The 26,273-nt window shown below is 52.5% G+C and overlaps 8 protein-coding genes; 5 read left to right on the top strand and 3 right to left on the bottom strand.

Moving 5' to 3' along the window:
- Positions 1–441: 441 nt before the first annotated feature.
- Positions 442–2,013, top strand: CHC_T00007413001 (hypothetical protein). XM_005710997.1 is given in 4 exon segments: positions 442–501; positions 743–1,197; positions 1,580–1,751; positions 1,752–2,013. The coding sequence occupies 3 exon segments, from the start codon at positions 442–444 to the stop codon at positions 1,749–1,751; spliced, it is 687 nt and encodes a 228-aa protein (XP_005711054.1). The 3' UTR covers positions 1,752–2,013.
- CHC_T00010028001 (Putative cleavage stimulation factor 77) lies at positions 703–3,217 on the top strand. The gene is made up of 2 exons (XM_005710998.1): positions 703–1,197; positions 1,580–3,217. Exons 1-2 carry the CDS (start codon positions 703–705, stop codon positions 3,215–3,217), a joined length of 2,133 nt encoding a protein of 710 aa, XP_005711055.1.
- A 944-nt stretch (positions 3,218–4,161) lies between these two features.
- Positions 4,162–5,901, bottom strand: CHC_T00007415001 (hypothetical protein). Its single transcript, XM_005710999.1, has one exon. The coding sequence runs from the start codon at positions 5,899–5,901 to the stop codon at positions 4,162–4,164; it is 1,740 nt and encodes a 579-aa protein (XP_005711056.1).
- A 768-nt stretch (positions 5,902–6,669) lies between these two features.
- On the top strand, positions 6,670–8,550 carry CHC_T00008333001 (NADPH oxidoreductase). Its single transcript, XM_005711000.1, has one exon. The coding sequence runs from the start codon at positions 6,670–6,672 to the stop codon at positions 8,548–8,550; it is 1,881 nt and encodes a 626-aa protein (XP_005711057.1).
- A 333-nt stretch (positions 8,551–8,883) lies between these two features.
- CHC_T00012000001 (Clathrin light chain) lies at positions 8,884–10,003 on the bottom strand. The gene is made up of 3 exons (XM_005711001.1): positions 9,980–10,003; positions 9,565–9,778; positions 8,884–9,428 (listed from the first exon to the last, which is right to left on the bottom strand). The coding sequence occupies exons 1-3, from the start codon at positions 10,001–10,003 to the stop codon at positions 8,884–8,886; spliced, it is 783 nt and encodes a 260-aa protein (XP_005711058.1).
- A 2,188-nt stretch (positions 10,004–12,191) lies between these two features.
- On the top strand, positions 12,192–13,418 carry CHC_T00008972001 (TPR repeat-containing protein). Its single transcript, XM_005711002.1, has one exon. The coding sequence runs from the start codon at positions 12,192–12,194 to the stop codon at positions 13,416–13,418; it is 1,227 nt and encodes a 408-aa protein (XP_005711059.1).
- A 10,754-nt stretch (positions 13,419–24,172) lies between these two features.
- CHC_T00007416001 (hypothetical protein) lies at positions 24,173–25,413 on the top strand. XM_005711003.1 is given in 2 exon segments: positions 24,173–24,832; positions 24,833–25,413. The coding sequence occupies 1 exon segment, from the start codon at positions 24,173–24,175 to the stop codon at positions 24,830–24,832; it is 660 nt and encodes a 219-aa protein (XP_005711060.1). The 3' UTR covers positions 24,833–25,413.
- On the bottom strand, positions 25,414–26,270 carry CHC_T00007417001 (hypothetical protein). XM_005711004.1 is given in 2 exon segments: positions 25,414–25,637; positions 25,638–26,270. 1 exon segment carries the CDS (start codon positions 26,268–26,270, stop codon positions 25,638–25,640), a length of 633 nt encoding a protein of 210 aa, XP_005711061.1. The 3' UTR covers positions 25,414–25,637.
- Between the last annotated feature and the right edge of the window lie 3 nt (positions 26,271–26,273).

Here is a 26,273-nt window from a genome sequence, read left to right on the forward strand (position 1 = left end):
ACTTCGCTCCTGTGAAATCAGTGTACCTGGCAGAGTGGACTAGAATTTTGTTGAGTAGATTGTTTGAACTGAGCAAGTACCGGCGTGTAGAACCTTCGGACAGGTACCGATTCTTGAAGGGTGACGCACTGTATGCATAGATATCTCAGCATAGGTTTGACAAGCTTGTTTCGGTGGAAGATAGTGAAACTAGCCTGTGTATTTCAGCGAGAGCCATCCTGCCATGGGTAGAGCTCAAAAGTTGAAACGCGAGGCCTCTGCGCTATTATGGTGGCTTCAGTAAGGCGCATGCAATAGTGCGATGACGCCTCTAACAGCTTCTGCGATTTATGCTTAACATAAAGCCGCCGGTTCTATAATAATTCACTTATAAAATTTCATTTGTCTTTTCTTATTGGACATGTGGGTGAGGTTGTCCGATATTTTGCGGGAGTGGACTTAATGGCGGCGCTCTCTACTCGCGCGAGCAAAGAGTTCGGTCAGCCCGCTTTCACCCCACATGTCGGCACATACCCCGCTTTGCCAACGTCTTTCAAGAACTGCATGACTCCAACGCCGACGTGCACTTGCGCATGAGCGCCGCTAAGACCTGCTTGGATCCTTGAATGCGCGTTCAAGCCACCCGCTTTGCCACCCGTTGACGGAAAAGGACCGATCGACACGATTGAGTCCGCACTCGTGTAGTGGTGCAACACTCTTGCAATGGAGACCCCTCGCGCACGGGATGGTGAACGGCGGGTAGCGGCTGACAAGTGGGATATTGACGGATGGCAGATGCTTGCTTCAGAGGCCGAAGCTGCCCCTTTCGCCACGGCCAAGCCTGTCTACGAGCGCCTGGTGTCCCACTTCCCGCCGATCGGCAAGTTCTGGAAAACCTACGCTGAACATCTCATCCGTGAGACCCCAGACGATCACGACGGCGCCAAAGAGATTTATGATAGAGCAGTTGCTGCTGCTCCAACGTCGATTGAACTATGGCGAAGTTACATCAATTTCACTTCGTCATTGGCCATCAAAGTTCCGGGATCCAAGTTGGAGACTGATGCTCTCGCTGTCTACGAAAGAGCGATTGCTTCCGCTGGGCTTGATCTCAGCGCCAATCCGCTTTGGTCCCACTATCTCGACTTCCTCAAGAAACATGCTACTTTGTCCGACAGTCATCGCCGTGATGCGCTACGGCGAGTCTATCAGAGAGCGGTAATGACATTCACTTCGTTCCTTTCCTTAATTTTGATCTATGGAGTTTCGCTTATCGACCAGCATTCGCGCCACAACTTGCCCCTATCGACCCTCGCCATCAAAGAAAAAACAAAACATGTGTCGTTGAATGATTCGAAACTGCCCTTGTTTGCTCGACATAGCGTCCCTTCCGCGTGAAATACTGTTGCTAGAAGTTGTTCCTAGACTAGTCACGTGCAGGGTACCGGCAGTTCAGCTGTATTCTTCGGTTTTGCGTCTAGACTTGTAGTAGGGAGGAGTTGTGTGCGCGAATGTATGGTCGGCGACTGTATTATCAGATTCTCACTTGCGATACTAACTTCCAACTCTTCTGTACCAAACTCTTTCTCTGTCTTCGTAGGTCCGCAACCCAATGCAGCACTTGGATTCCTTCTGGAGAGAATACAGCACATTTGAACATACGAGTAACACGAACAAAGAACTTGGGCGCGGTCTCATCGCTGAAAGTCAGCCAAAGAATATTGATGCAAGAGCAGAATTTCGAGCACGTCGAAGTCGAAGGGAGGGTTTGACTCTTTCCGCCCTTCCAGTTAGTCCTCGGGGACGCGCGAAAGAGTCGAGTCAGGCTCAACAGTGGCGACGATTTATTGCCCAGGAAAGAACAAACCCGTGCAACTTAGTTGAATCCGAGCTCAATGGCCGAATTGTCCATGCATTTGAGAGTGCACTGTGTCCGATGTACAGGTACCCTGACTTTTGGATGGAGTATGTGTCTTATGTATACGGGAGCTTCGTTAAGGACGGTCAGCCAGCACCGACGAAGGCTGGGAACAAAGATAACGGCAATGCTTCAAAAGAGGAATCCCGAATGGAGAAAGCCGCAACCGCACTTAAGCCTATACTCGAACGTGCAGTACAAGCTCTGCCAGAGTGTGTCGCAATACACACTCACGTGAACTGGGTATATGCGCGACTGGGGAACGCATCAAAGGGCGTTGCTGCGCTTGAGACGCTGTGCAAGCGATACCCTTCCCCTCTGGCGTACATTCACCTGATGCGTGCTGCCAGGAAAGCAGATGGCCGTGGTGCTGCCAGGAAAGTGTTTGGGAGGGCCCGGAAGGACCCGAAGGGCGATGACCCAGCTGTGTATGTTGCAGCGGCGCTGATGGAGTTCCGCATAAACAAAGACAGTAAAGTTGCTCGGAACGTGTTTGAGTTTGGTCTCAAAAACCATTCGAAAAGTGCCGTCGTGGCGCTGCACTATGTCACCTGGCTGTGGGGTTTGGGGGATCTCGAATACGCCCGTGTTGTTCTGAAAAAGGTAATGCCTGATGTGGAAGGGTCACCGGCTGATGTACGCGGACTCTGGGAACGGTGGTTGGAACTTGAAGATATTGTCGGGGACACAGCGAGCGTCGATCAGGTTGAGGCATTGTGGAGGGAGAGCGACCCAAGCTGCGCCAACAAGGTGGTTCAGGATGTGCTCCGAAGAGCTCGTTTCCTCAGTTTCGAGGGGTTGAGTGAAAACGAGGCCTCCTCCATTGACGGAGTGCGAGCGTCCGTTGTGGAAAAGGCTTCCGGAGGTCAGGGGCAATCCCAAGGTAAACGAGATCCGAGAACAGGGAAACGTGTAATGTCTTCATCTAGCGGCAAAGATGGAAGCTCAACTGCTGGCTCTCGTCGAGGTGATGGGACAGGCCCTGGAAGCTCTCTGAGAATAGCTACAGACTATTTACATCGCCTAGCATCTGGTCTGCCGCACATTGTCGCTCAACCTCCCTCGCCAGATGTTCTTTTCCAGATGCTTCTTGATATGCCGGACGCTTTTGCCGATACTCCCGCCGGAGCGAATACCAAATCCTCATCGGCTCCTCCTCGCAAGGGCAAGGATGAACAGATTGTCGGCAAGAAGCGGAAAGGAGATGAAGCTCTGGGAGTGCAGTCCATGTCCGCCGGTCATACTCCTGGTAATGTTGTTTCTCCTCCTCAAGACGTGTTTCGGGCTCGTCAAGCCGCTAAGCAATCCCGAATGCGGTAGAACTCAACTATTAAAAGAGAAATATCTTGTGTAAAGTAGTACCTTGCACCGCACCAGCAAGGTTCGGGGCACAGTAGGTCGACGGAAAGTTCGTTCTCTCCATTGTGCAGAGGAATGCATGCTAGAGTAAAGAGAAGCAATACGAGCAGTACAGATGTGGTTGCAAGGTACAGTACTTGATCCAATGTCACTGTAAATTCTTTCACATTGAAGTGTTTCATAGCTTCACACAGAGAGACATACTTTTTCTATGTGCGCCCGGGGAGCGGAATGAAGATATGTGTAATGACCTTTCATGCTCCCCCTTCGATCTCATAATGCAGTGCATTATGTCGACATCAAAGGCCTCAGTGCATTAAATGCACTGAGGCCTTTGATGTCGACGCCAGGATGATATTGCACAGCCTCAGCAGAACTGCATTCTGCCCTCTGAGTAGCCAAGACAGTCTTGCCCCACCTGCAGACGCGATAAAATGGATACCCCCTCAAATCCTGTTCCTTGCGAGGGCCAACTGCCGCTGCATTTCGGCGGGGGGCGGACTACAGTATGAAAAATCTCTCGCGAAACATGGCAAAGGTCTCGAGGCTTGGAGGTGTAAACTTTAGGCTCGATCCCGCAAAGCGGTGACGGAGCACGATGTCAGTATAGAATTCAGATTGTTCCAATTTCTTTCACTAATTGTTCCCACCGACACATTACCCTTGGGTAAATTTAGAAATGAGGTGATCTCTGGGGGCCAAGTCACATGACTTGGCCACCAGAGATCACCTCAACGTCCTGTGAACAGGACGTTACAGTACGACTCTATCGAATTTGACGTAATCGCGATTCCTGACCGCTTTTTCTGACAAGGGAAGCAGAGAATGAAGATCATGAATTTGAGTCAAATCATAGAAGAATTTCTTTATTCCGGACTGAGGTCTTCAGAACATGGCAAGCTGGATTAGTTGGTCTTTCCCTCAGCGTCCAACGCAAGAGACAGATTCACATCGTCTGCACGTGGTCCCCAGAATTGAGTTGTTCCTGGAGTTCGGTAGTTGTCGGCTAACCTCCAGCTATCCCGGCTCTCCGCAAACGTCGTGAAAGGGCTGCCGTCTAGATCGACAAGCATCTTCTTAATGACAGCGACATCCTTGCCATGCCGTCTCTCGATGTTCATCATCATGGTGAGCGGGTAACCAGCTGGGATCCATTCCTCGGGTTTCTTGGTGAGACCCGACAAGGTCGCAATATACCCCGTTTTCTCATTACAACACAATGCAGCAGCAACTCGACCAAGGCCGTAGGTGTAGTTGGCGTCAAAATTAGACGGTAGCGCGCATCGAGCCTCATAGCCGAGGTAGTGAGGCACACCGCTAAACTTGCCGTCAAACTTGCCATTCTTCTTGCGTACTGCAAGCATGGTCGTAACAATGCTAATCAGCAAGCGTTCGGCCTCGATCTTGGCGACTTGGACGTTGCCGTGAGGGTCACGTTCAAGCATGAGTTGATTAGCGATGGCAGGGGGAAGCATGCGGAACAACTTTGCGTTCTCCTCTGTGAGAGCAGATGCGCAATTGTCATATGTGAGAGGGGTTTCCGAGGTAGCCAGAATCTCGTTCAAGTCTACGATGAGAGCCTCGACGTCCGGCATGAACTCAACCAAGCCCTCCGGAATGACGATGATTCCATAGTTTTTACCGAGAGCGGCACGTTCACAGACAAGGTCGGCAATCTGATTAACAATGTCAGCCAAGGTGATATTGTTCTGCTTAACTTCCTCCCCGATAAAGCACAAGTTGGGATGGACCTGCAGGGCACACTCCAGGGCGATATGCGAGGCGGAGCGACCCATTACCCTAACAAAATGATAGGCTTTCCCAGCTGAGACGGCGTCGAAGGCGAGCGAAGCGGTACTCTGTGCGTATGACTTGCTGGCGGTGTCGAAGCCGAAGGAAACCTCGACCTGAGCGTTTCTGAGGTCATTATCGATAGTCTTGGGGGCTCCATTAACAGCACACTTCAAACCATGGGCCTTGAAGTCTTCAGCGAGCTTCATAGCGTTACTATTACTATCATCCCCTCCGATAACGAGAAGGGCATCAAGATCAAGGGCCTTGGCAGTGGCACGGGCAGCGGCAAACTGGTCTTCGGTCTCAATCTTAGTCCTGCCCGAGCCAATCATGTGAAAACCACCCTGGTTCCTGTGCGGGCCAACGATCTCATCGGTGAGTATGAGGTGTTTATTCTTGAGGATGCCGTCTGGACCAGAAAGAAAGCCAATCATGTTACTTTCGGGGTTAAGCTCCTTGACGAAGTCGTACATGCCACTGATGACATTATGGCCACCCGGAGCTGGACCACCCGATAGAACAACAGCAATATTCTTCTTCGGGGGAGTAGAGAGCGGGTCTGAGGGCTGAAAGTGCAGGGCGGGCTGTCCGAAAAGGTGCGGGAACTGAGAATGAATGACTTCGACATCATACGAGGCGGTGGTCGGCTCACCAGACGTGAAGGTGACGGCACGGGGGGTGCGCAAGAGGGGGCTGATGCGCGGGGTGTAGGCGAGACGGGCAAGCTGCATGGGAGAGTGGTGTGTGACGGGAGGGGCGCGATGGGCCGAAAGGGAGACAGACTGAAGAACGTCAGCGACTTCAGCGACGGGGGCGGGGGCGGCGTTGGCGATGGCGACTTTAGAAGTCATGGTAGTGATGTGCGGTGAGGGAGGGTGTTAGGGCGAGGAGAGTGAGGGGTGGGGGAGGGCGGGAGTGGGAGAGGTCGGAGGAGCGGGAAGGAAGGGTATACAAGGAGAACAAGTTTTGGGAGAACGAGCAGAAAAGGCGAGAGCGGGGAATGTGGAAAAATATCTGATAGCGGCTCGCGATTGGGCAAATGCTGATGCAAGAGTGGGATGCCAGCGGGCTACAGCCACAAGCGGAATGCGGTATTTGGAGGCCCGCTGTTTCCCGCCCCGGCCCGCCCGGTACCCGCCAGAACCGGGCCGCGAGTCGTGCAGACCCGCAACCTCGCCGTGTACGGACAGCACAACTCTCTGTACCTCATTGTCCCCATCGCGTCCTCTTCCGCCCCGCACTGCCCCCCCGCAGGGGCAACTACTTTTCCACACTTGCAATTGTTTTTCCGCGTCCTCTTCCGCCCCACACTGCCCCCCCACAGGGGCAACTACTTTCCTGCACTTGCAATGGTTTTTCCGATGGAAAAACCATTGCAAGTGATCACGTCCAATCTTCTCCTACAGTACCTCACACGTGTACCCTCCCTCCTACACTACGTGCAATCAAAACTCTTACACGAGCATTGCGAACACGTGCACCTATAGTACTAGGATGGACACTAAACATTTATCACACCGTCTGCGCACACCGTCTGCGCACACAGTCCCCCCTCCCGTGCCCCTCCTCCTCTGCCCCTCTTCCTCTGCCCCGGACTACCCTTCACGTCACCCCACACCATGCTCCTCCTCGCCGTCACTCTTTCTGTCTTACTCCTTCTCCTCTTCAACCTCCTGCGCCCCTTCCTACCCGCCGCCCGTCCCCCTCCCCTCATCACTAAGCCTTCAGCCTTACAGAATCTCCTCGCCGAAACTTTCGAGCACATCCCCGACATCCCCGGCGCTCCGCGCGTCCTCGTCCTCTACGGTACTGAATACGGCTTCGGCAAGGAAGTTGCCTCCAAACTATGTGCACAATTGGCCATAGCGGGCTTTGCCCCCCGACTCGTCAGCACCCTGCACTACACCCTGCTCGACCTGCGGAAGGAGAAGTTTCTCGCTCTCGTGTGTTCCACGACGGGCGATGGCGTGCCACCCAATGAGGCCGCCGATTTAAGGGATGCTCTTGTCAACAACAAGTTTTCAGTCCCAGAAAATTGCAGCTTTGCCGTGCTCGCCCTGGGAGATCGCGCTTACCCACATTTTTGCAGGGCCGGTGTTGTATTCGACAACCTTTTCGGCGATCAGGGTCGCATGCTGGAGAGGGTTGATATCGACCAGGAGGATTGGCCAGTCATCGATGATTGGATCGAGAGCTTTGAGGCCGCCCTCAAGGAGAGGACCGCCGAGGGGGACGACGACGACGACGACGATTATTTGCCGCCCGCCATGGAGAAGTACGCCCAGGCAATGGAGAATTGCACCGATGCCCGCTATTCGAGGACCCAGCCGTTCAAGGCGCGCATCGTCGACCAGGCATTGGTTACGGCTCCGCGCACCGGCAAGCCGGACGACAAGGAGGTTGTGCGCGTCGAGTTTGATATCGAGGGCTCCGGCATGGAGTATGAGGTAGGTGATGCTGTAGGTGTTGTACCGCGGAATAATTCTCAGCACGTCACGAGGTTGCTGCTGGCCCTGGCCTCGAATGGAGATGAACAAGTCAGGGTTTCGGACAAGGGCGACCTCATCACGATAGAGACTGCGCTTACCGATTTATTAGATGTCAAGACGCCCAAGGCGGAGCTTGTCGTCGCCCTTGCTCAGAATTGCACTGACAAGGCTGAAATGGCGCTGGCGAAGCGAATCTTAGGGTACGATGTGTTGAGAAGTGACGGACATAGCGCCTCTTCCCTGTCGGACTGGGGGAAGGATTATCTCTCCCAGCGCGAGGTGTTCGATGTCCTGGGCGAGTTTGTTACATCGACGCTCACGCCACAAGAACTGACGGATTTGCTGCGCCCGCTTCACGCGCGGTACTACTCCATCTCATCGACGCCAATCACGAGCCCAACGCGGATTGCTGTGACGGTAGATGTGCTCAGGTATTCGATGCTCAACGTGGAGAGGGAAGGGGTGGCGAGCACGTATCTCAAGGATCGGTGTAGGATTGATCAAACGGAAGTTGGGGTGTTCGTGTCGAAGAATCCAAACTTTCGCTTACCAAAGGATGAGGACAAACATGTGATCATGATCGGGCCTGGGACAGGCCTCGCGCCGTTTATCGCATTCATTGAGGAGCGGGTGGAGACGGAGGCGACGGGCAAGAACTGGCTCTTTTTCGGATGCCGCCACGAAAAGCAAGATTTTTTGTACGGTGATAGGCTGCGAGAATATGAGGAGGCGGGGCAGCTAAGGCTTGACACTGCGTTCTCTCGCGACACCGATAAGAAAGTCTATGTGCAACAGCGGATGAGGGAGAAAGGGTGCGAGCTTTGGAATCTAGTAGAGGACGGCGCGCATGTTTACGTCTGCGGAGATGGTGGGAGGATGGCCGATGACGTGGATAGAGCGCTGCGAGAGATCATTCAGGAGTTCGGGGATAAGTCAGAGGCAGCAGCGAAAGGCTACCTTGAGCAACTTGTAGAGGATAAGCGATACCAACGCGATGTGTGGGTATCATAATTTTTGTATATAAGCAACGTTGCTCTAACTTGGACAGGTTAAAGTAGGATAGCAGTGACCGTTGTAAATGCCTGTACCACCAGTTTAGGCTTGTATCGTCCGCAGCTGGCGCATCGTACGTTAGACAGAAACACAAGAAAGAACAGTTTCCCGTAGAGCAAAAGAGCGCCGATTCGCAAGGGTTGTCGGTCGGATTGCTCCTCTACCAGAGTGGCCATTACGAACGACTTCGCATGACGCTTTACAAACAAAACCCCGCATGCAGTCCTTCTAGTACCCGCCAACCTTACGGTGTCATCGTGGCGTCTATCATTGCCAATCAAGCAAAAATGCCTAGTTTGTCTTCATTCGCATCAGCACTTGTCTCATTCTCGATGTATCCCTCGCACCCTCCTTGTATTTACCAGACATGTCAACTAGCTCCGGGATAATATCCCAAGAAGGCGGCTCACCGGGCTTGCTCATTCTCGAAATGATGCCATCCCTCTTCATAACAAACTCCTTCTCTGCCTTGGCATTCCTCTCACCGGTATCCTTCGCCCCATTATCCCATCGCGCATGCATCGTGGCAAGCGTCTGGCGAGCCTTCTCCGCGCGCTCGGCCTTCGTCGCGCGCTCAAACTCCATCTTCTCCTCCAGACCCTTCGCGAAGGAAGCGCGCCACTCTGTGACAGCGGCGCATTCGGGCTCGGCGTCCTCCGGCGGGGGAGGGGCGGCTTCGCCCATCGGGATTGCAGTCATGGGCTCGGCCGGTACGTGGCCGTTGGTCTGGCTGTTGACTTCGCTATCGGCGTCGCCCAGGACAAAGCCGGAGTCAGGCATGGCCGCGGCGGGGGTGGGATCCGCGTTGTCGGCTGCGGGATAATCTTTAAAGAAATCTGTGAGGGTTTCGCAGAGGTGCATGTGAACGGTTAGAAGGGCTCAATTATGCGAGGAAGGAGTGGTCGCGTTTGAGGTAGAAGGGTGGTGGATCGAAAAGGCGTTCGGACGCAGAATTCGTCGAAGGACACATACCTTCGTCCATTTTGCGTGCTGATTGCGCGCTGCGCAAAGGTTTCAGGGATCTTTCTGCGAAATGCTGGAGTTGGGATGAACGCAACGAAGTGAGGAGGTTGTGGAGTTGGAATCGGCGGAACTTCACGAGAAACAAGACTCGGCAATGACGGTGATGGTGAGAAGGGCCCTTTGACAAGAGGGGGGAGGGGGGTCTGCGGATGGGTGCGGTACACTGGAATGCGATGCTTACACTGGAATGGTCATTCGACGTGGAAACGTGTGAGTCGTGTCATTCCTTTCATTGCTGGATGTCGACAAAAACGTATTTGTCTCGTAACGAGTGAACAAGTCCTTGATCGGGCCTAAACATATGAGAAAGGTCAACAGGGTATTGGGAAAACGCCGATTTTGGCGATAAATCGCGAGGTCCAACATTTTCGACCATTACCTTGTCCATTATAGGACGGCTACAGACCCAAGGGGATCAGGTGACTTCGCAGGTCTCGAAATCAAGAAGCACATTGATGAACTGTAGGAGGAGGTCATGGGAAACTGTGGATGATTCCATCATCACGAGGTTTTCCACCGTCTTAGTTTACAGTTTGGGTTGAATGCGCATTGTCCACAAATCGTTGAGGGAGTTGCATATTTTTGAACACCTACAACCTGATCGCGCAGAGAAAGGCGTTTGCATCTGCATACCAGAGGCAGATTTTGTGGGAGCGCGCAACAACAGAATCTTGTTACTGTCGCTCTCACTGTTGAAAATATGATGGCATGGGCAACCCAGAATATGATGGCTTACGCAGTGTTTCTGCTACGATGCCACAAGTGGAACGAATGAGGGAAAGGCTATGGCGATGCGCCGCTCGAACTACTGGTACTGGTACTGTACTGAATGGAGGTTGTGGGCGTTTATTAATGAATAGGCGACCGCTGAAGAGACTTAAAATGCGGCTAGTCTAGCACTGTCTGTCTCGACTTACGAACTGGAGTGCTCACGTTGTGCCTCAGTTGGACAACGAAATTGTAGAGAGGAGGAAAGAGGAGGTCTGTTGTCATATATGCCTTGTGACTGTACGTGTATGGTGCAGGACAAGGACTCTGCGTAGAAGTTGCGGATGCTCGCACGATTGCAGATGGCGAGCCTGCGGCTACGGTGCGGCAAGGTTGCGGCGGGCTTCTGGCGGCTGTATTCAAGAAAACCCCAGTGTCTAGACGATATGTGACCCCATATGAGGCTGCTTTTCAACTTATTTCTTCTCCACTTGTGCTTGCTCAACAATAAGGAAAAAGATACTCTCGCCACCGCAGTTGACTTGTGCGTTGGGGAAGGATGGAGTTTGCTGAGATGTGCACGTTTTTTCCAACCATTTTTAGAAGAGATAATATTGAAAGTTCATTGGATTGGTAGTCTTTCAGAGTATTGACGAGTGCTACTTCGAAGTACTTGAAAGTACCGTGGTGTTTAGACGACAAGCGAGTTGCCTGACATGAGGTCAGCTTTTTTTTGCAAAAACATATATATTATTAAATCGAAACTTTGTAAAATCAGTTTGGACGCCATTTCCTTTGACAGATCGCACAGTCCGGAGTCGCATTACAGTGCAGAGAACTGAATAAGTAGACGTACAGTAGGACGGAGCGACGACGAGTAAACGGAGGCACCAGATTCTTGTTCTAGCATCCTTAACGTACTTGTACAGTACATGTCCTGGGCAATAACATCCTGCAAAACATTGAGATACAAGATTGCTGAGATTGGCTTACATGCAAATTACAGATGCCTTTCGACGGCAAAAGCGGTTTCGGGGAGATATATGGTTTAGAGCTGCAGATTTGGTGCGCTAGGGTTCCCTTCTTGGCACTTGGTATGTGCCAATTGGCCCTTGCGCCCTCGAGACTCAAATATCTGCACCAACAGGTCGCCCGGGTACCTCGACATCACCGCCAGCTCAACTAGCGCCGCCTCCACCGCATCCGCACCTTTTCCCTGCCGCCTCCAAAAAATTGCTACACTCTTCTGCGTAGCCTCCAAAAATCTGTCGAGCTCACTCCCTTCCTTTTTTAACTGTAGCCTACTACACCCCGCACTCCCCCCTAACGCACCCTTTACCATTTGCTTGTGCATCATCTTGCTCTCCCCAGGTCCCGTCCCGCCCCATCCTGTCCTGCCCCATCCTGTCCTGCCCCATCCTGTCCTGCCCCACCGCGCCTCGTCCCCCACCATGTCCGCCTTCGTCCCCAACCCGATCCTCTCGCGCCCCATCTCATCCCGCTCTTCCTTCGCGCCCCCCTTCGTGAACCCCCTACACCCTTCGAGACCAGCTTCTACCGCCCGCATGCGAGTTGCTCTTCCAGCCGAGCTTGACACCTATTCCCGTTCCCCCACTCCGATCATCCGCCTCGATTCCCTCCCGACCACGCTCTCCTCGCCCCCGGTCCGCGCCGCCGCTCCGTCATTGTCTGCTCCGCCCACACGTCGTCAGCACATACCCACTCGCCCAGAGCCTCTATCAGCCGCCCGTGCACTCCTATCCGCTGGCGATTATGATGGAGCCCGCGCGCTGTTCGAATCCCTCATCTCCAATGGCTCCACAGGCGACGAGGATGATGACGCCGCCATCATGAGGTCCTGGGCCTTCATGGAGGCATTGCACGGTGACGAACAGAAAGCGAGAGAGCTCTTCGCCAGGGCTATTCACGTCGCCCGGTCGCCGCACATCGAGGCCGCTGCCTGGAACGCCTGGGCACTCATGGAGCAGCGCAAGGGCAACATTGCTACTGCCCGCAAGTGCTTTGTCAACGGCCTCAAGGTTGATCCCAGCCACGCCCCTCTCTGCCAGGCTTTTGCTATCTTTGAATCCAAGTATGGGTTGAAGAGACGCGCGAGGGAGTTGTTCTCCCGAGGAGCCCAATTCAACAAGACTAATCATCGCACCTGGATCGCTTGGGCCAACTTCGAGGCTAATGAGGATAATTTCACAAAGGCTACATTGCTTTTCAAGGCTGCTCTTTCCAATGCTGACGGAGATGACTGTGTTACTGCCATTTTGGCCTGGGCTAGATTTGAGGAACGGCAGAAGCACTTCGAAAAGGCGAGAGAGCTCTTCCAGCAGGGGCTGACCCGGTACGGCCAAAACTGCGCCAAGATTCTTCACGCATGGGGTAACATGGAGAGTCACGCTGGGAACTACGTCAGATCAAAGGAGCTCTTCATCTCCACGTTAGAATGCCCCGGTATGACTGGCGTAGATGCGGCCCCGACATACCAAGCTTGGGCGCTTGCCGAGAAGAGAGCTGGGAACATTGGAAGCGCAAGGAAGCTGTTTGCGAGGGGAGCCGAAGCGAACCCCAAACATGCATATATATGGCAGGCCTGGGGGATCATGGAACAACGGTGTAAGAAGTTTGTGCAAGCGAGAAAGCATTTTCAAAAGGGCGTCGAAGCCGATCCATCTTCGGCACCCACATGGAATGCATGGGCCAGGATGGAGGCACAACAGGGACATTTTGATGAAGCTAGACGGTTGTACAAAAAGGCTACAGAAGCTAACGCCAGTCATGCTCAGAGCTGGCAAGCATGGGCTGTGTTGGAGGGCAAACAAGGTAAGCGGGACTGTGCACGGAAACTGTTTCAGAAGGCACTATCTGCAGCTCCAATGTGCGCGCCAGCTTGGCAAGCATGGGCTTGCATGGAGGAAAGTGCTGGAAATTTTGAAGCCGCCAGGAATTTGTTTCAGAAGGGAGTGAACACTGATCCCTCACACATTGCGGTATGGCAAGCTTGGTGGCAAATGGAGCAACGGATCGGGACGTGGGACACGGGACCAGCTTGCAACCTGCAATCGCCAGGTTGCGAGCGAGAATAAGAATTACGGTCAAAGTGCGAGTGATTGCTACTGGAGAGGAGGTGAAAGGGTCCGGGGCATGGCGGTTGTTTTTGTGTAGACGGGCCCACATATTTTCTTCGGAGTTAGAATATTTTTTTGCATGCCGATGAGGAGCGCTGCTAGTGAAATTTAGCATCCTCAGTTGGCTACCCCAGAGCTCGACAAGATTGAGTAAACAGTAATTTACATACTATTTCCACGAAAGTCAACCAGCATCATGCGGTTCGTTGCCTCACGAGCCATTTCTGATCAAAACCTTGGGCCATCGTGCGTCGTCAATTTATGTTGCCTCCACCTTCCACTCTCTCTGGGATGTATCCTGCAGGCTTTGCTTCGTCGCAAGCAGGGCGCTTCACTCATGTCCGAAGAGAACGTGATCCTTAGATACACGTACTAGGGCGAAGACTATTGCAGAGTGCCACATGCTTGCTTGGATATTTCACCTAGAATGGATAAGGCATTTGCGTTTGCACTTCCCATAGGGGTATATGGCTGACGTAGCCAGTAGTATTGAAACATGCTCTCTTTCCTGCGCCGATTCTCTGCTAGCTTTATGTCACGTGATAAGCGATATAATGTCTTGACATACATTTGTCTGAAACGAGAGATATTGAAGACAAATGTCTTCGTTTCAGACTGTTGGACCGAGATCATCAGTAGGAACGGCGTTCAAAGCCTGGCACGGAACGCAGTCGAGGCTAATGCTTGTCGCCTGGTTTCAAAGAGTGTGGAACAGCAGCAATACAGTATTTTCACATGAAAATTGCCCTGGAATTTACATGCTTTTGCCCCACTCTTCTCATATCGCACCTACCCTTGGTACTTGACACAGCCTTCGTGCTTGAGCCTCCGTTTCCTGACTGGCAAGGAGAGCGTTGGCAGATTGTCTGCCCTGGGCTAAGAAGACTCCGTACAAAGACTCGTCTTGGGTATGCGAGATCTTACATGCATGGTCTGAGCATGTTTGACTTGCGCGTTGAGACTCTGTCCAGCCACTGGGACCGATGCGAATGGCAATAGCTGTCTGCCAGCGCATGTATTTCAATTATAGTTTCAATCTATTCCCACGACTTGACACGGATGTCCGTCATGCTAGCACTACAAGTACCTTCGGGCCCGTGACCCCATCTCCATTTAGGGAGTATTTGAGGCGTAGATAAACCCGTTTCATATCTGAGGAGTCACGCATGCTGGAGAGACCTTGAATATCCTTGAAATTCTAGGAGACCGAATGCATGTCCAGCAGTACCAGTGATGGGGACCGCTCAAGATGTAACGACAAAAGCAACGGGTCAGTTGAAATCTACTGGCTTCCACTCAACGCTGATCGCTCTAGGTCCCTTAACGCTACAAAAAGCAGCACATCCTTTCTGTGCGAGGGGCTCGAAAAAAAATTACTGAGAACGGTGCAAAAGGGCAAGTGCCAAAAAGTTGCTGAGAAAAGTTGTGATGAAGAGAATGAGATGCGGAATATACGCGTGCGGCGCACTCTCTCACACACCGTACACCCGGCCTAGTGGTTGGTTGTTCTACACTCTGAGCAGCATGACTCGTCAGCATGGCTATACAATATAACAAAAAAAAGAACATTTTTCGTCGCCTGCTGTGGGAATTGTCCCAGGAAAAGTTTGAAGGAAATAGTTTAAACAGTTTATTAATGTCTAGAAGAACCTACGACCGGCTCTTCAAACCCAACCGAACCTCCGGGCAATCGGAGCGCTGTTCGTGAAGGATTCTGCGTAGACACGTCTGTTCAAATCTGCCTCCGGGCAGACCCACGCGCTAGTCGCATGGGATTGTTCGTTATATACTAATTTACTGTAACCCTAAACACGGCAAGTTCTTTCCTCACCCCGTGACCCATTCACGTGGTGAGGTATATCGCCATATGACAGACATTATGATAGAAACTTTCACACTGCCATTTTTCCAGAAGTAGAACTTGCCGGAGTCCTGACAATCCATTTTCGGACAGTATTGTGGTCGTAACCCGTATCTAGGAGCTTTTCCAAGGCTTCGTTGGGATGTTCTTTTGTCAAACCATCGGCTACGTTGTTTTCGGAGGAGACAAGCCCGACATGAGATATTTCTTCTCGGTTATAGCATTGTCTCGAGGATGCTATGTCAATCATCAGCCTTTTCTCTGTCGTTGAAGAACCCTTGGTGATGACGTCGAACATTTGTAGCGAATCCGTGAACATATGAAGTGGGATTCTCTTCTTGAATATCATTTGAAGGTCATGTCGTAATATGTACGCTCTGTCGAATCCGTCGGCAAAAGCGTACACCTCTCCACCAAGAATGGATCTGACTACTCGCTTAGACTTTCTGCTTGAGTAATCCAGAACATGTGACCGGTTTGTTTTATCGCAAAGGAGAATGATGAACCCAAGCTGTGAGGACAAATCGTCATTTCCGGCGAAGGAAGCGTCTGTGTATACTCTCAGATGTAGCGTGGACTTGTTCAGTGGGGCATATTTAAGGCATCTCTCCGGCATCTTTTGGAGACGTTTGATCGTACTGTTGAAGGCCTTGATCTTTTCCACTCCGAAAGTACTAGGTGTAACCTGTGCAGCTTTGTTGATAGCACATAATGCGTCAGGTCTCGTGTAACCAACCCAAGCCAGTGTGGCGCGGTAGGATCTGAAGCGTTCAAATGATGCATCCAGCGGCAGTGGCTTTAGTCTTCCAATATAGGCCTTCTGTGATATTGTAAAATGGCTGCTTCGCTCTGTTGAGATATTTGTTCCGAAGAAGTCAAATTTGTCCCATTCTCGTGGCCTCGATTCAAATTTGTGGAGAGTTAACTTCGTAAGTTCCTGCATTACCTCATTTCCTGCTAAGCATCCGTCATCGACACACATACCCAAGAGTCCGTCCACATCCTCGTTGTTACGTTTGATGTACAAAGACGGATCTCCTAGCAGAGGCACTAGGCCAAGATCATCTTTGGCGTGATGGTCGACGGTGACCCCCCAGTAGTCGCCCGCGTCCGTCATACCGTAGATTGGCCTGAGAAGTTCTAGAATGTCTTCCTCGGTGATTCCAAAGTGCTCCATGTCCTTCCTTTTGGGGAGTAGAAATACCTTACGGGTGAGTTTTTCCTCACTTTGCAGGTATGCCTGCGTTATATCGTGTGAGAAGATGCTAAATGCTTTGATCGCCGCCACAAAGATTATTATTCTCGTCGAACTTTGTCGCAAGTTCGTAATGTTGTGGACCATGTACGATTTGTCTTTGTCCCGGTGATCCTGTGCTACGTAACGGGCTTTAGAAAGCTCATTATCCGTGCCTGCATTCTTAAGAGCCAGCACAAAACGTCCTCCCAAAATATTTGGGTTAGAAGGAAGAAATTCCTTGGGTACAATCTTCCATGTGTTCCTTTTCTCAAGACCGAGAACTTCTGTTCTCATGGCTTTGGCGAATTCACCAGATTTTGCTCTTACATCCCCTTGTTCGATGATTTGGGTCATAAGAATGTGGGAGTTGGTTGTTGTGTCAATCGGTGCAGCGAGTTCCAAAGAAGGGAAGGGACCTCTCAAAGGTCCCGGTTTCCATGAAGGAGTTCCAGGGTTCGCACGGATTCTGCTCAGTATTGATTCTAAATCGTTCAGCACGTCGCCTTGAGGTACTGTTGTAGGTTCCATGTGCAACTCTGTGGGCCCCGGCACAGCTTCATTCTTTGGTTCACGAGTGGATAGAATGGGTACGAAGGATGCGGGAGTGTTGTACACTTTCACTTTGTCGATAGACACTTGCTTGTTAGTTCCGTTCAGATCAATAAAAACACTCTTATCCTTTACCTCCACGACCGTGTACGGACCAACCCACTTGTTCTCAGGCTTCTCCCTGAACACCAGGACGCGGGAGCCGATTGGTATATCCGTAAGTGCAGCAGCCGGGACATTCATGCGCAAAGCCCTGGTGACTCTTTCTTTTGCGATGACTTTGGTCATTTCTTTCCTAGCCAATGCCATAGCCTTCATTCGATCCACCTGAGCCGGAAGGTCGGTAGGGGTCACTGGAATCCGCGGCATGGCCCCGAAAACGAGGAGAGTGGGGACCAGGCCGTGATACCCAGCTGTATCGTTCATGGCCTTGACGGAGAGTGCAAGAATGTGGTCATTCTCGAGTTGCGGGAATTGCTGCCGTGTCTTGCGGTAGATACCTCTCAAAAAGGAGTGATACCGCTCACCAACGCCCAATGCGTTGTGGCTCTGTACACCGGAAGGGTGGTGTGTGATCCCGGCTAGATTGACTAGGTTGAGCCATCTATTTGACGTAAATTGGGGTCCCTGATCGGTTGCCATTATGTCTGGGAACCCAATATATATACAGACCCATATGCGCATGAAAGTGTTCCAAGTGTCATCAGCAGTTTCCTTGGGAAGGAATGAGGCCGCAGAAAACTTTGTGTCTTTGTCTACCACGTGCAGGACTGCGGCATTGTCGAGGTACATGAGGTCCAGGCATACGGTCTTATTGAAAACCACTTCTCCGTCTGGGAGTGCGACCCGGAATCGATGTGGGGCATGTGACAGTCTTTGACAAAGGTCACACGCTGCAGTGATGCGCTTCAGGTCGTTCAGAACCTGAGGGGAGGTTTTCCCGGGGTCCGACCTTTTCATGACAGCGTAGAGCCTTTCAGAATCTGGGTGGTGAAAGTGCTTGTGTACTTTCATCAATTCGGTTTCGGTAAAGAGAATTTGTGGACCCCACTCGTAGTACAGGTGCCCCAGTTTCTTCTTTAGTGGGACAGTCCACCCCTGGAGTCTTGATGAGAGAACACACTTATCTGTGTCAATTACCATTCTATACCGTTCCATGTAATCGAGGCCGAGAAGGAATGGTACGTTGGTATCAACCACATCCACAGAGAGGGGGAGGAAATGGGTTGGGCTGACTGGTACTCGAATGTCCAAAATCCCAAGACCAGGATGTTTATGAGTCCCGAAGCTGAACACGTTCCTTGTCTTGCAGTCAGAGGGTTGGAAAGGGATGTCGAATAAGCTGCAGTACGCTTTTGCTTGTGCAGCTCCTATCACCGACTTCTGAGCGGCAGAATCAATGCAGACGCCCTGGAAGAGGTCCAGCGATGGTATGCTGCAAGTCTTTCTAGTGACGTAGACATGAGTTGTGTGTTCGTCCGGGTATGAGGGGGTCCCCTCATCCTCGGACTCGACTTCCGGTACTGGGCTTTCTTGTCCAAGGATACTCTCGAATATGCTTACGTCGTTACACTCGATTTCTTCGTCAGGATCATCAGTTCGTGTGCAGTCCAGTTGTTGGCATAGATCTGCTAGAACGTGATGCACCGCAATGGTTTTTGTGTTTGCCTTCTTCGAGTAGTAATCCATCTTCCGTGCGGCTGCTCGAGATGTATTCAACGGCAGAGTACAGTCCTTTACAAGATGGTTGCCGCCACAATTGAAGCATCCAGAAACTGAGAGGGGGTCGAACTGTCCCGTCCGGGCAGGCTTTGCTTCTGTCCCTCTGGGGATTGAAGATGGTTTGTATGACTTCCGAGCCTTACCGAGATGAGAAGGAGCCGTACCGTGATAGTAACGGCCTTGCCCGGCGTACATGATCCTTGCAGAATCATCTTCAGGGAGTGTTCCTCGCCCTAGTTGAGCACGGTCTCGTAGCATGGCCAGCTTAGATTCTTTGTGCAACTGAAGAGCTGCTTCTAGCTCTGCATAAAGCTGCTGGAATGTCAGTTGGTGTGTTGCGACTCTACTCAATGGTTTGTTTGACCAAGGAGTCCCGACGACAGCGTTCCGCAGGAATTCCACCTTGTGTGCGTCCCCCTGGTGACATCTCGGGGCCTGCCTTGAAAGCTTTATGATAGATTTGTACACTTTCGCAAGGGCATCAGACATTTCGGTACCCTGGGAGGCAAAAGAAGTTACACGAAGGGAGCCTAAGTAGTTCTTGACCCTACTCTGTCGCACTGCAGAGTTGTATTCGCTTTCTAGCATTTGAATGGCCTGTTGGAAAGTGGTGGCATATCCATCTACCTTATCCAGGTAGTATCTTTTTGCGTCACCCTGTAGCAGGTTATGAAGATACTGCAGTTTCTGGGAAGGGGATAGGGAGTAGTCACGACAAAGCTGCATATAGTCGTCGACGTACTCCATCCAAGAGTCACCTAAGTCTCCAGAAAACTTTTTGTCCCTGTCCTTAAGCCTCATAGCTACATTATGTGCAACTTTTTCTGCTGAGGTGTTGTTTGTGGAGGTCGGTGTTGTCACCTGAGAAGCTGGCTGCGTTTCTTCTCTCCTGTTTGAGCGTGAAGCAGTTGATCGAGGTCGGCGACCAGCAGCGACGATTTCACGCGCGATCTCAATCGCTGCTTGTGTGTCTTCGGCCTCTTCGTAAAGGCCGTGCGCCAAAGTCATGACGACCCTGTGAGACGAGTGCTGTTGCAAATTTCCACCTCGACAATCAAGGAAGTTCCGAAGTTCTATTAGAACTGCAGGGATGTCGCAAATCTCCTGTCGGAAAAGTGAGGCGGGTGGGAACATATCGGCGATGGCCCGTTTCAATTGAAGACCTGTGAGTTCTGGGTTCCCTTCAAGAAATCGGATTGAAGATATGAACCCCTTCTGAGGACTAGTAAGAGCACCCAATGTCTCACTTGAAATACCCTTCATAAAGGTATGCTGGGGTTCGGCAGGAGCGGGAGTTGAAGGTTGGCCGCTTTCGGATCTCCCTGCTCCATCGTTGGAGGGGGAAGGCGGCATCTCGGGGAGCAGGAGGCGACTGGGGAAGATTTGGGTAGTGTATTCTTGACGAACAAGAGCTGATTGGGCAGTAACTTGAGCTGAACACGGTTGACCTTGTTAGGGTCCGACCCTCGGCGCCCGCTGCTCTAGCGGGTAGAAGAGGTCCGACCTCTGGCGCCCGTAGACTGTACGGGTCAGGGAACGTCTTCAGCTATCTACCTGCTCCTGCGTTCACGGAGTAGGCGCTTTCAGATTCCTACGAGACTTCCACAGCAGCCAGTACACAGGCTTTAAGGCTGTCTGGTCTCTTGCGAGAAGCAAGCTCGACGGTTAGTTCGTCAGTTCTGTCTTTTACCTACTCAGTGCACAACACCCCAGAGGATTGCCACGCCCGGAAACACCAGACCACAGAGGGTGGACACCGTTATCCGCCCTAAAAAGGACCGGTGGGGTTCCCTGCCGGAGAGGTTCACCTTCCAGCTCGAGTTGCCAGCGTCGCGTCACCGGGTATTTATTCCGGGTCAACCGCTCTCGAGCAAAGTTAAATCAGAACCGATTCCCTAACCTCCACAAACCTCGACAACAGTCCTTCAGTCCCTTTCGTAGCAGTCTCAGTACCCAAACCCTGTGAATCGGCCGGGAACCTAGTAGTCCAACACGACAACGGTTGGTGTGTAGCACGGCCACAGCAGTCGTTGGCTGCGGTAGTAGCGGCGGCGGCACGACGGCGAGGTAGCAGCGGCGTGCCTCGGGGGCGCAACGGAGGCGCAAGCCAGGCACAAGCAAGACCCGTTTGCAGCGGCGCAGGACCTGGGAAGCAGCAGCGGCGGCGGGTGGCGGCGAGCGAGTGGCAGCGAGGCGGCGGCGCACCAACGAGAGCTGTGTGCGACGGGGCGGCGGCTTGCAAATCTCAGCACTGTTCGTGCGGGGCGGCGAAGTGGCAGCGTAGGACCGGCAGCAGCGAGAGGAGTGCGCGGAGGCACGGCGGCTCGCTGAGTAGCAGCGGCAGACGCGCGCCGTCGCAGTGGCGGCGTACAGTTTGTCGCAGCGGCGACGTAGAACCGACAGCAGGAAGAGCCTTGCTCAGCGGCACATTGGGTTGGGAGTGGCTGTGGCGGCGGCGGAATAGCGGCGCAGAAACGGCGTATGGCCGGCAGCGGCGAGAGGCGTGCGCGGCGGCTCGGTGGCTTGAGAGTAGCGGCGGCGTAGGCCAGGCAGCAGCCGGAGCGCCGGGCGCGGCGCGGCGGAGGGGCTGCGGCGGCGCAGCCCGTACAGAAGTGGACGGCGGGGCGCAGCGGCGGCGCAGGACAGACAGCGGCGGGTGGCGGCGGCGCAGCGGCAGGGCTACGGCGAGAAGCGGCGGGCGGCGGCGTGGTGACGAGGCAGCGACGGCGTAGACCAGCTAATAGCCGGGGTGGGGGGCGTGGCGCAGCGGCGGGGGGTGCAGCGGCGGCGCAGCCCGGTCAGCAGGGGAGCGGCGGGGCGCAACGGCAGCGCAGGCTAGACAACGGCGGGAACGGCGGGTGAGGAAGCGTTGAGCGAGCAGCGACAAAGGCAGCACCGAGCGAGCAGCGACAAACGTAGCAACGAGCGAGCAGCGGCGAGGGCACTGGCGAGCGAGCGGCGACAAAGGCAGCGGCGGGCGAGCGGCAGCAAAAGCAACCAGCGAGCGGCGAGGTGAGCGGCGCGCGAGCAGGGAGGAACACACGCTGGAGGTCTGGAGATACGTGCGGTGCTCGAAAGAAATGGTGGCGGATCTTCGCTTGGCCAATAGAATTGTCGAGAAAAAAACGTAAGGGAAAAAACGCGATTGATCAATGTGGGAATTGTCCCAGGAAAAGTTTGAAGGAAATAGTTTAAACAGTTTATTAATGTCTAGAAGAACCTACGACCGGCTCTTCAAACCCAACCGAACCTCTGGGCAATCGGAGCGCTGTTCGTGAAGGATTCTGCGTAGACACGTCTGTTCAAATCTGCCTCCGGGCAGACCCACGCGCTAGTCGCATGGGATTGTCCGTTATATACTAATTTACTGTAACCCTAAACACGGCAAGTTCTTTCCTCACCCCGTGACCCATTCACGTGGTGAGGTATATCGCCATATGACAGACATTATGATAGAAACTTTCACACCTGCTGCTTGTGACGGTGGGGTTTTGAGATTTGCTCATCCGTTGACATGCATGCATGCATGCGTTGGGCAACACTGAAAGTTCAAAAAAGGCCGTGGCAAGCAATTAGAGAACGTGCTGATGAGGCCAGGTTGGCAGATGGTGGAAGAAAGTTCCACGTTTCAGGCGAAAAGGTCGAAAGGTAATGGGACGTGTACACTTTGCTCCCGAGGGCCGCATAAATGGAAGGGCGAGCAAGTACGTTAATGCGTCAACATATCATGCCAAATACAGGGGGGGGGGGGGGGACGCGAAATAGTGCCGCTTTCTTTATTGCCACCCTCGAATTAGTGCCGCCAAAACCGGCAGAGCCGCTCCGAATTAGTGCCGTATTATTAGTCCTTACACAGGGCGGCACTAATGCGTAGGGTCGACTGTAAGGGGTTTCATCTAAGGGTATTGTACGATCGCGACAGATTTTTTGGTAGTGCAGTACAGCCCTATGCAGTGCTCTCTGTTAGAGTTAGGGACTCTAGAGGGTAGGCGCGGTACTGTAGCCTACCCTCTACCTTCGAAGGTACCTTGTCACTAACTCTAGCACTCTCTCTCGAAGATTTGGCCTTGTTTTGATTTTCTTGGGACGACTCTTGTGCAACCTCACAGATGCGAATGGTTCACTTTCGCAAGGCTTGTGTGCGTGGTTTGTTGGCCCGGTCGTGCTGATGGCGCAATGGGACCCACCGGCGCAGTGTTGAGAGGTCGAGAGGTACAGGGTTACCGCGTTACAAGCACCCTCAACAAATGGAACCTCGCCTCACATGGAACCAAAGCGGTTCTCCAGACTGCGGAGCAACAAACATTTAACCGCAAATAAAGAGTGTTCCAATTTCGATTTTTGGAACCCTCGAATATGAGGGTTCCATCAATCAACAATAATTAATCTATTAATTAATGGAGAAGAGCTTGATTTTTCAATTTTCTCGGAAAGAAGGGTTGCTTGCCGAAAAATATATGTATATGAGGGAAATTCAGAGCCCATTTGCCTTGCAGAAGAGAAAACATTGCAAAAATCCAAATATGGAACCTCGCGATAATTCGAACCGCATGTGTGTACTGTACTTCAAAAAGGTTCCATTTATCCACACCGCAGTTTAGTATTGCGCCTTTGCCCCGATGGGGGCTAAGATGTGATGTGATGGTCGTTTGAGGACTGATGTGCACAGAGAGTGAGGTCTTAGAGCATTCTAGTTGTAACCAAGTGATATACATTCTTCCTCTCAAATCGGGCCATGCCAATGATAGCCTTACATTTATCAAGAACAGTCTAGATCTCAACGTTTGGCTTGCGCTGTGGCCGTCTTTCGCATGCACACAGAGTGTAACACGAGCGCAAGGCAGTAAAGAGCAGTCATCTTTGTTGGATATAAAAGGCATCAGCTCAATTTAACAGCAGCCCCAGACCGTTCGGGCCCCTCCCAGCAAAATAACAGCCCCTCTCCCATTTGCTCGCCATACATTGCACCACTCACCGCCCGCCAGGTGGGGCTTCTTGCACTAGGGACACTCATCCCTTATTTTTCGACGGTTTCCCGAGTCGGCCTGGCACTGCCATTCCCCCGTTTCTGGCAGCACACATTTCACGAGCTACATTTTCCCCTCCCTCTCAAACCGCACACCTCCGGAGGCGTCCTTGCGCTCGTCGCAGGACGCCGCGGGCTCTGTCATGCTTCGCACAGCGTCTGTCGTCCCCGGCCCTTCCTTCGCCGACGCCCCGGTAGACCCTCAAGCTGCCCTCTTCCGCGTCCTGCTGGATGCCGATGCCGCTGTCGACGAGAGCAAGCTTCGCCGCGCCGCCGCCTCAGGTGTGCCTCCACATGCCAGGCCCGTCGTCTGGCGCATGCTGCTTGGTATCACAGCCTTTGATAGCGATCACGGACTCGCGGCAGAGCAGAATCGCACAAAGGGCTACGCAAACCTCGCCGCGGATGCGGAAGCGGATTCGGACGTCTCGAGACGGATACGTGCTCTGCTGAAGCGCTCCGCTACAGCTTACCAACCGGCTAGTACTCATGATAAGAAATCAGGAAAGCAAGGCTCTACAAGTGGTGAAAGTTATGATGGCGACGATGATGCCGACCAAGAACAGAATCCTGCTTTTCAGAATTCACCCCCGTCTAATACCTCGCTTAACGGCAACGGTCGTGCCGGTGCTTACGTCCGAGGTAGAAGACATTCCAAAGTCCGCATTGTCGACACGGAGATTGTTGCTCGCTATACAAGGGTTATAAACACCTTTCTGGAGAGTGCGGGCGGCAATGTCGAATTCCATTCGGATATGGTCTATCTTTGTGCACCGTTCATCGAGCTCATGTCCACTGAATCCGAGGCATATTTCGCCTTCAATGCTCTTATGCAGCACCATCAACACATGTTCACCGACGAAGGATTGAGCGAAGCCGTGTCAGAGTTTACGACTATGTTCTGCGCCCTCCACCAAGATCTTTACGACCACTTCTTGTCTGAAGAAGTTGATATCAAATCATGGGTGCAGAAGTAGCAAAAGAGGTGGCAAATGTTTTATCAATATGCAATGCACTTCTACGTCTTTGGGACGCCTACTTTGCCAGCCTCCGAAACCATGCACTGCGTTTACACCCCTACGTATGTCTTGTATATATCGAGCATATCAAGCCCGAATTGCAAGACTGTGAGGATGGCGAGCGCATCATGTCGGTTCTTGGCAAGCTCCCGGCTCTTGATATGGACTATGTCATGGCGCACGCCTTGACCGCACGTGAGCAGCTTCGAGAAAGAGGGGTTTTGTGAAGAGTGGGCGACGCGAGCAAGCCTAAACTCTGAATCTCGCGCCTGAGAGTAATGGCCGCTCGGATTTCTACCAGATTAGCGCATTCAACTGACCAAAGTTTTGTAAATTGAAATAATTAATTTCTTTGCTCTAGAATGTAGTTTACTCGTTCCCGTTCCACGTCGCACTGGATCCTGGACCTTACATCGGGCAAGTCGAGCGCAGAATGCGGCGGCTCGATAGAGGTGTAGACATATCCTGACTCGACAGATGAGTAAGAGAACGAAGGGGCGACGTAGTCCCATAGCTATAAATACATGCATCACATTACTATAAGGCATCCAGCTTTTATAAGCAATCCATTTTTCATTTACTGCGGATACTTAGGATTGTTCCAAATGTGAAACCGGGACAGAGTCACAGAATCTGGGGCTCGGGCGATTCATGATCGCGCTGAGATCTTGCAGTAGGTCGTGGTTCGCAATTTCACAGCCTACACGGCTTTCGGTCGGGGAGCAGGTCAAGTTTAGTATCAGAACCATGTTTAAAAATGAAACTAGCTCATGGTAAGACCCATGATGGCATCGACGACATCTTGGTTGCTCTTCTTCAGAGCGCGAACAGCCTTTGCTCTGGACACATCTGCTTGTGACATGACCAGCTCGATGTCCTTCGTTTCAACGCCGGTCTCGTCAAGATCCTCATCCTCTTCCTCTTCCTCAGTTACAACTGCATCAGCGGTCCCTGCAGGCATACCCACGGCACCCATGTCTGGCATCTTAAACTGCTCGGCGGCGCGGTTTTGGGCGACGGCGGAGAGATCCTCAATCTTGGCTTCTCCAAAGATTATGTAGGTGTCTGATTGCGGGGACTTGTACACTTCCGGCTTCGAAATGACGAAGAGGTAGTTTTTGTTCTTCTTCACCGTGACACGGGTGACGCCGGAGACGGTCTTGAGGCCGAGCTTTTGCAGAGCTTTCCGGCTTTTCTTTTCCGCTCGCGAATGCTTGACTTCGCCTTCTTCTTCGCCTTGAGCAGCCATCGCGGCGGCAGACGCTACGGAGGCGGGGTCGATTTCAGGAGCTGCGGCAAGGTCCGGCATGTCCTCATCGGCGTCGGCATCTTCGACGGTATCGGCGACGACGGTTTCCGCCGGCTTTTCCTCAGTTTCGATCTTCTCCCCGGCCATGCT

The sequence above is a fragment of the Chondrus crispus genome, genomic scaffold (assembly GCF_000350225.1).
Source record: "Chondrus crispus Stackhouse genomic scaffold, scaffold_73, whole genome shotgun sequence".
NCBI classification, from domain to species: Eukaryota; Rhodophyta; class Florideophyceae; order Gigartinales; family Gigartinaceae; genus Chondrus; species Chondrus crispus.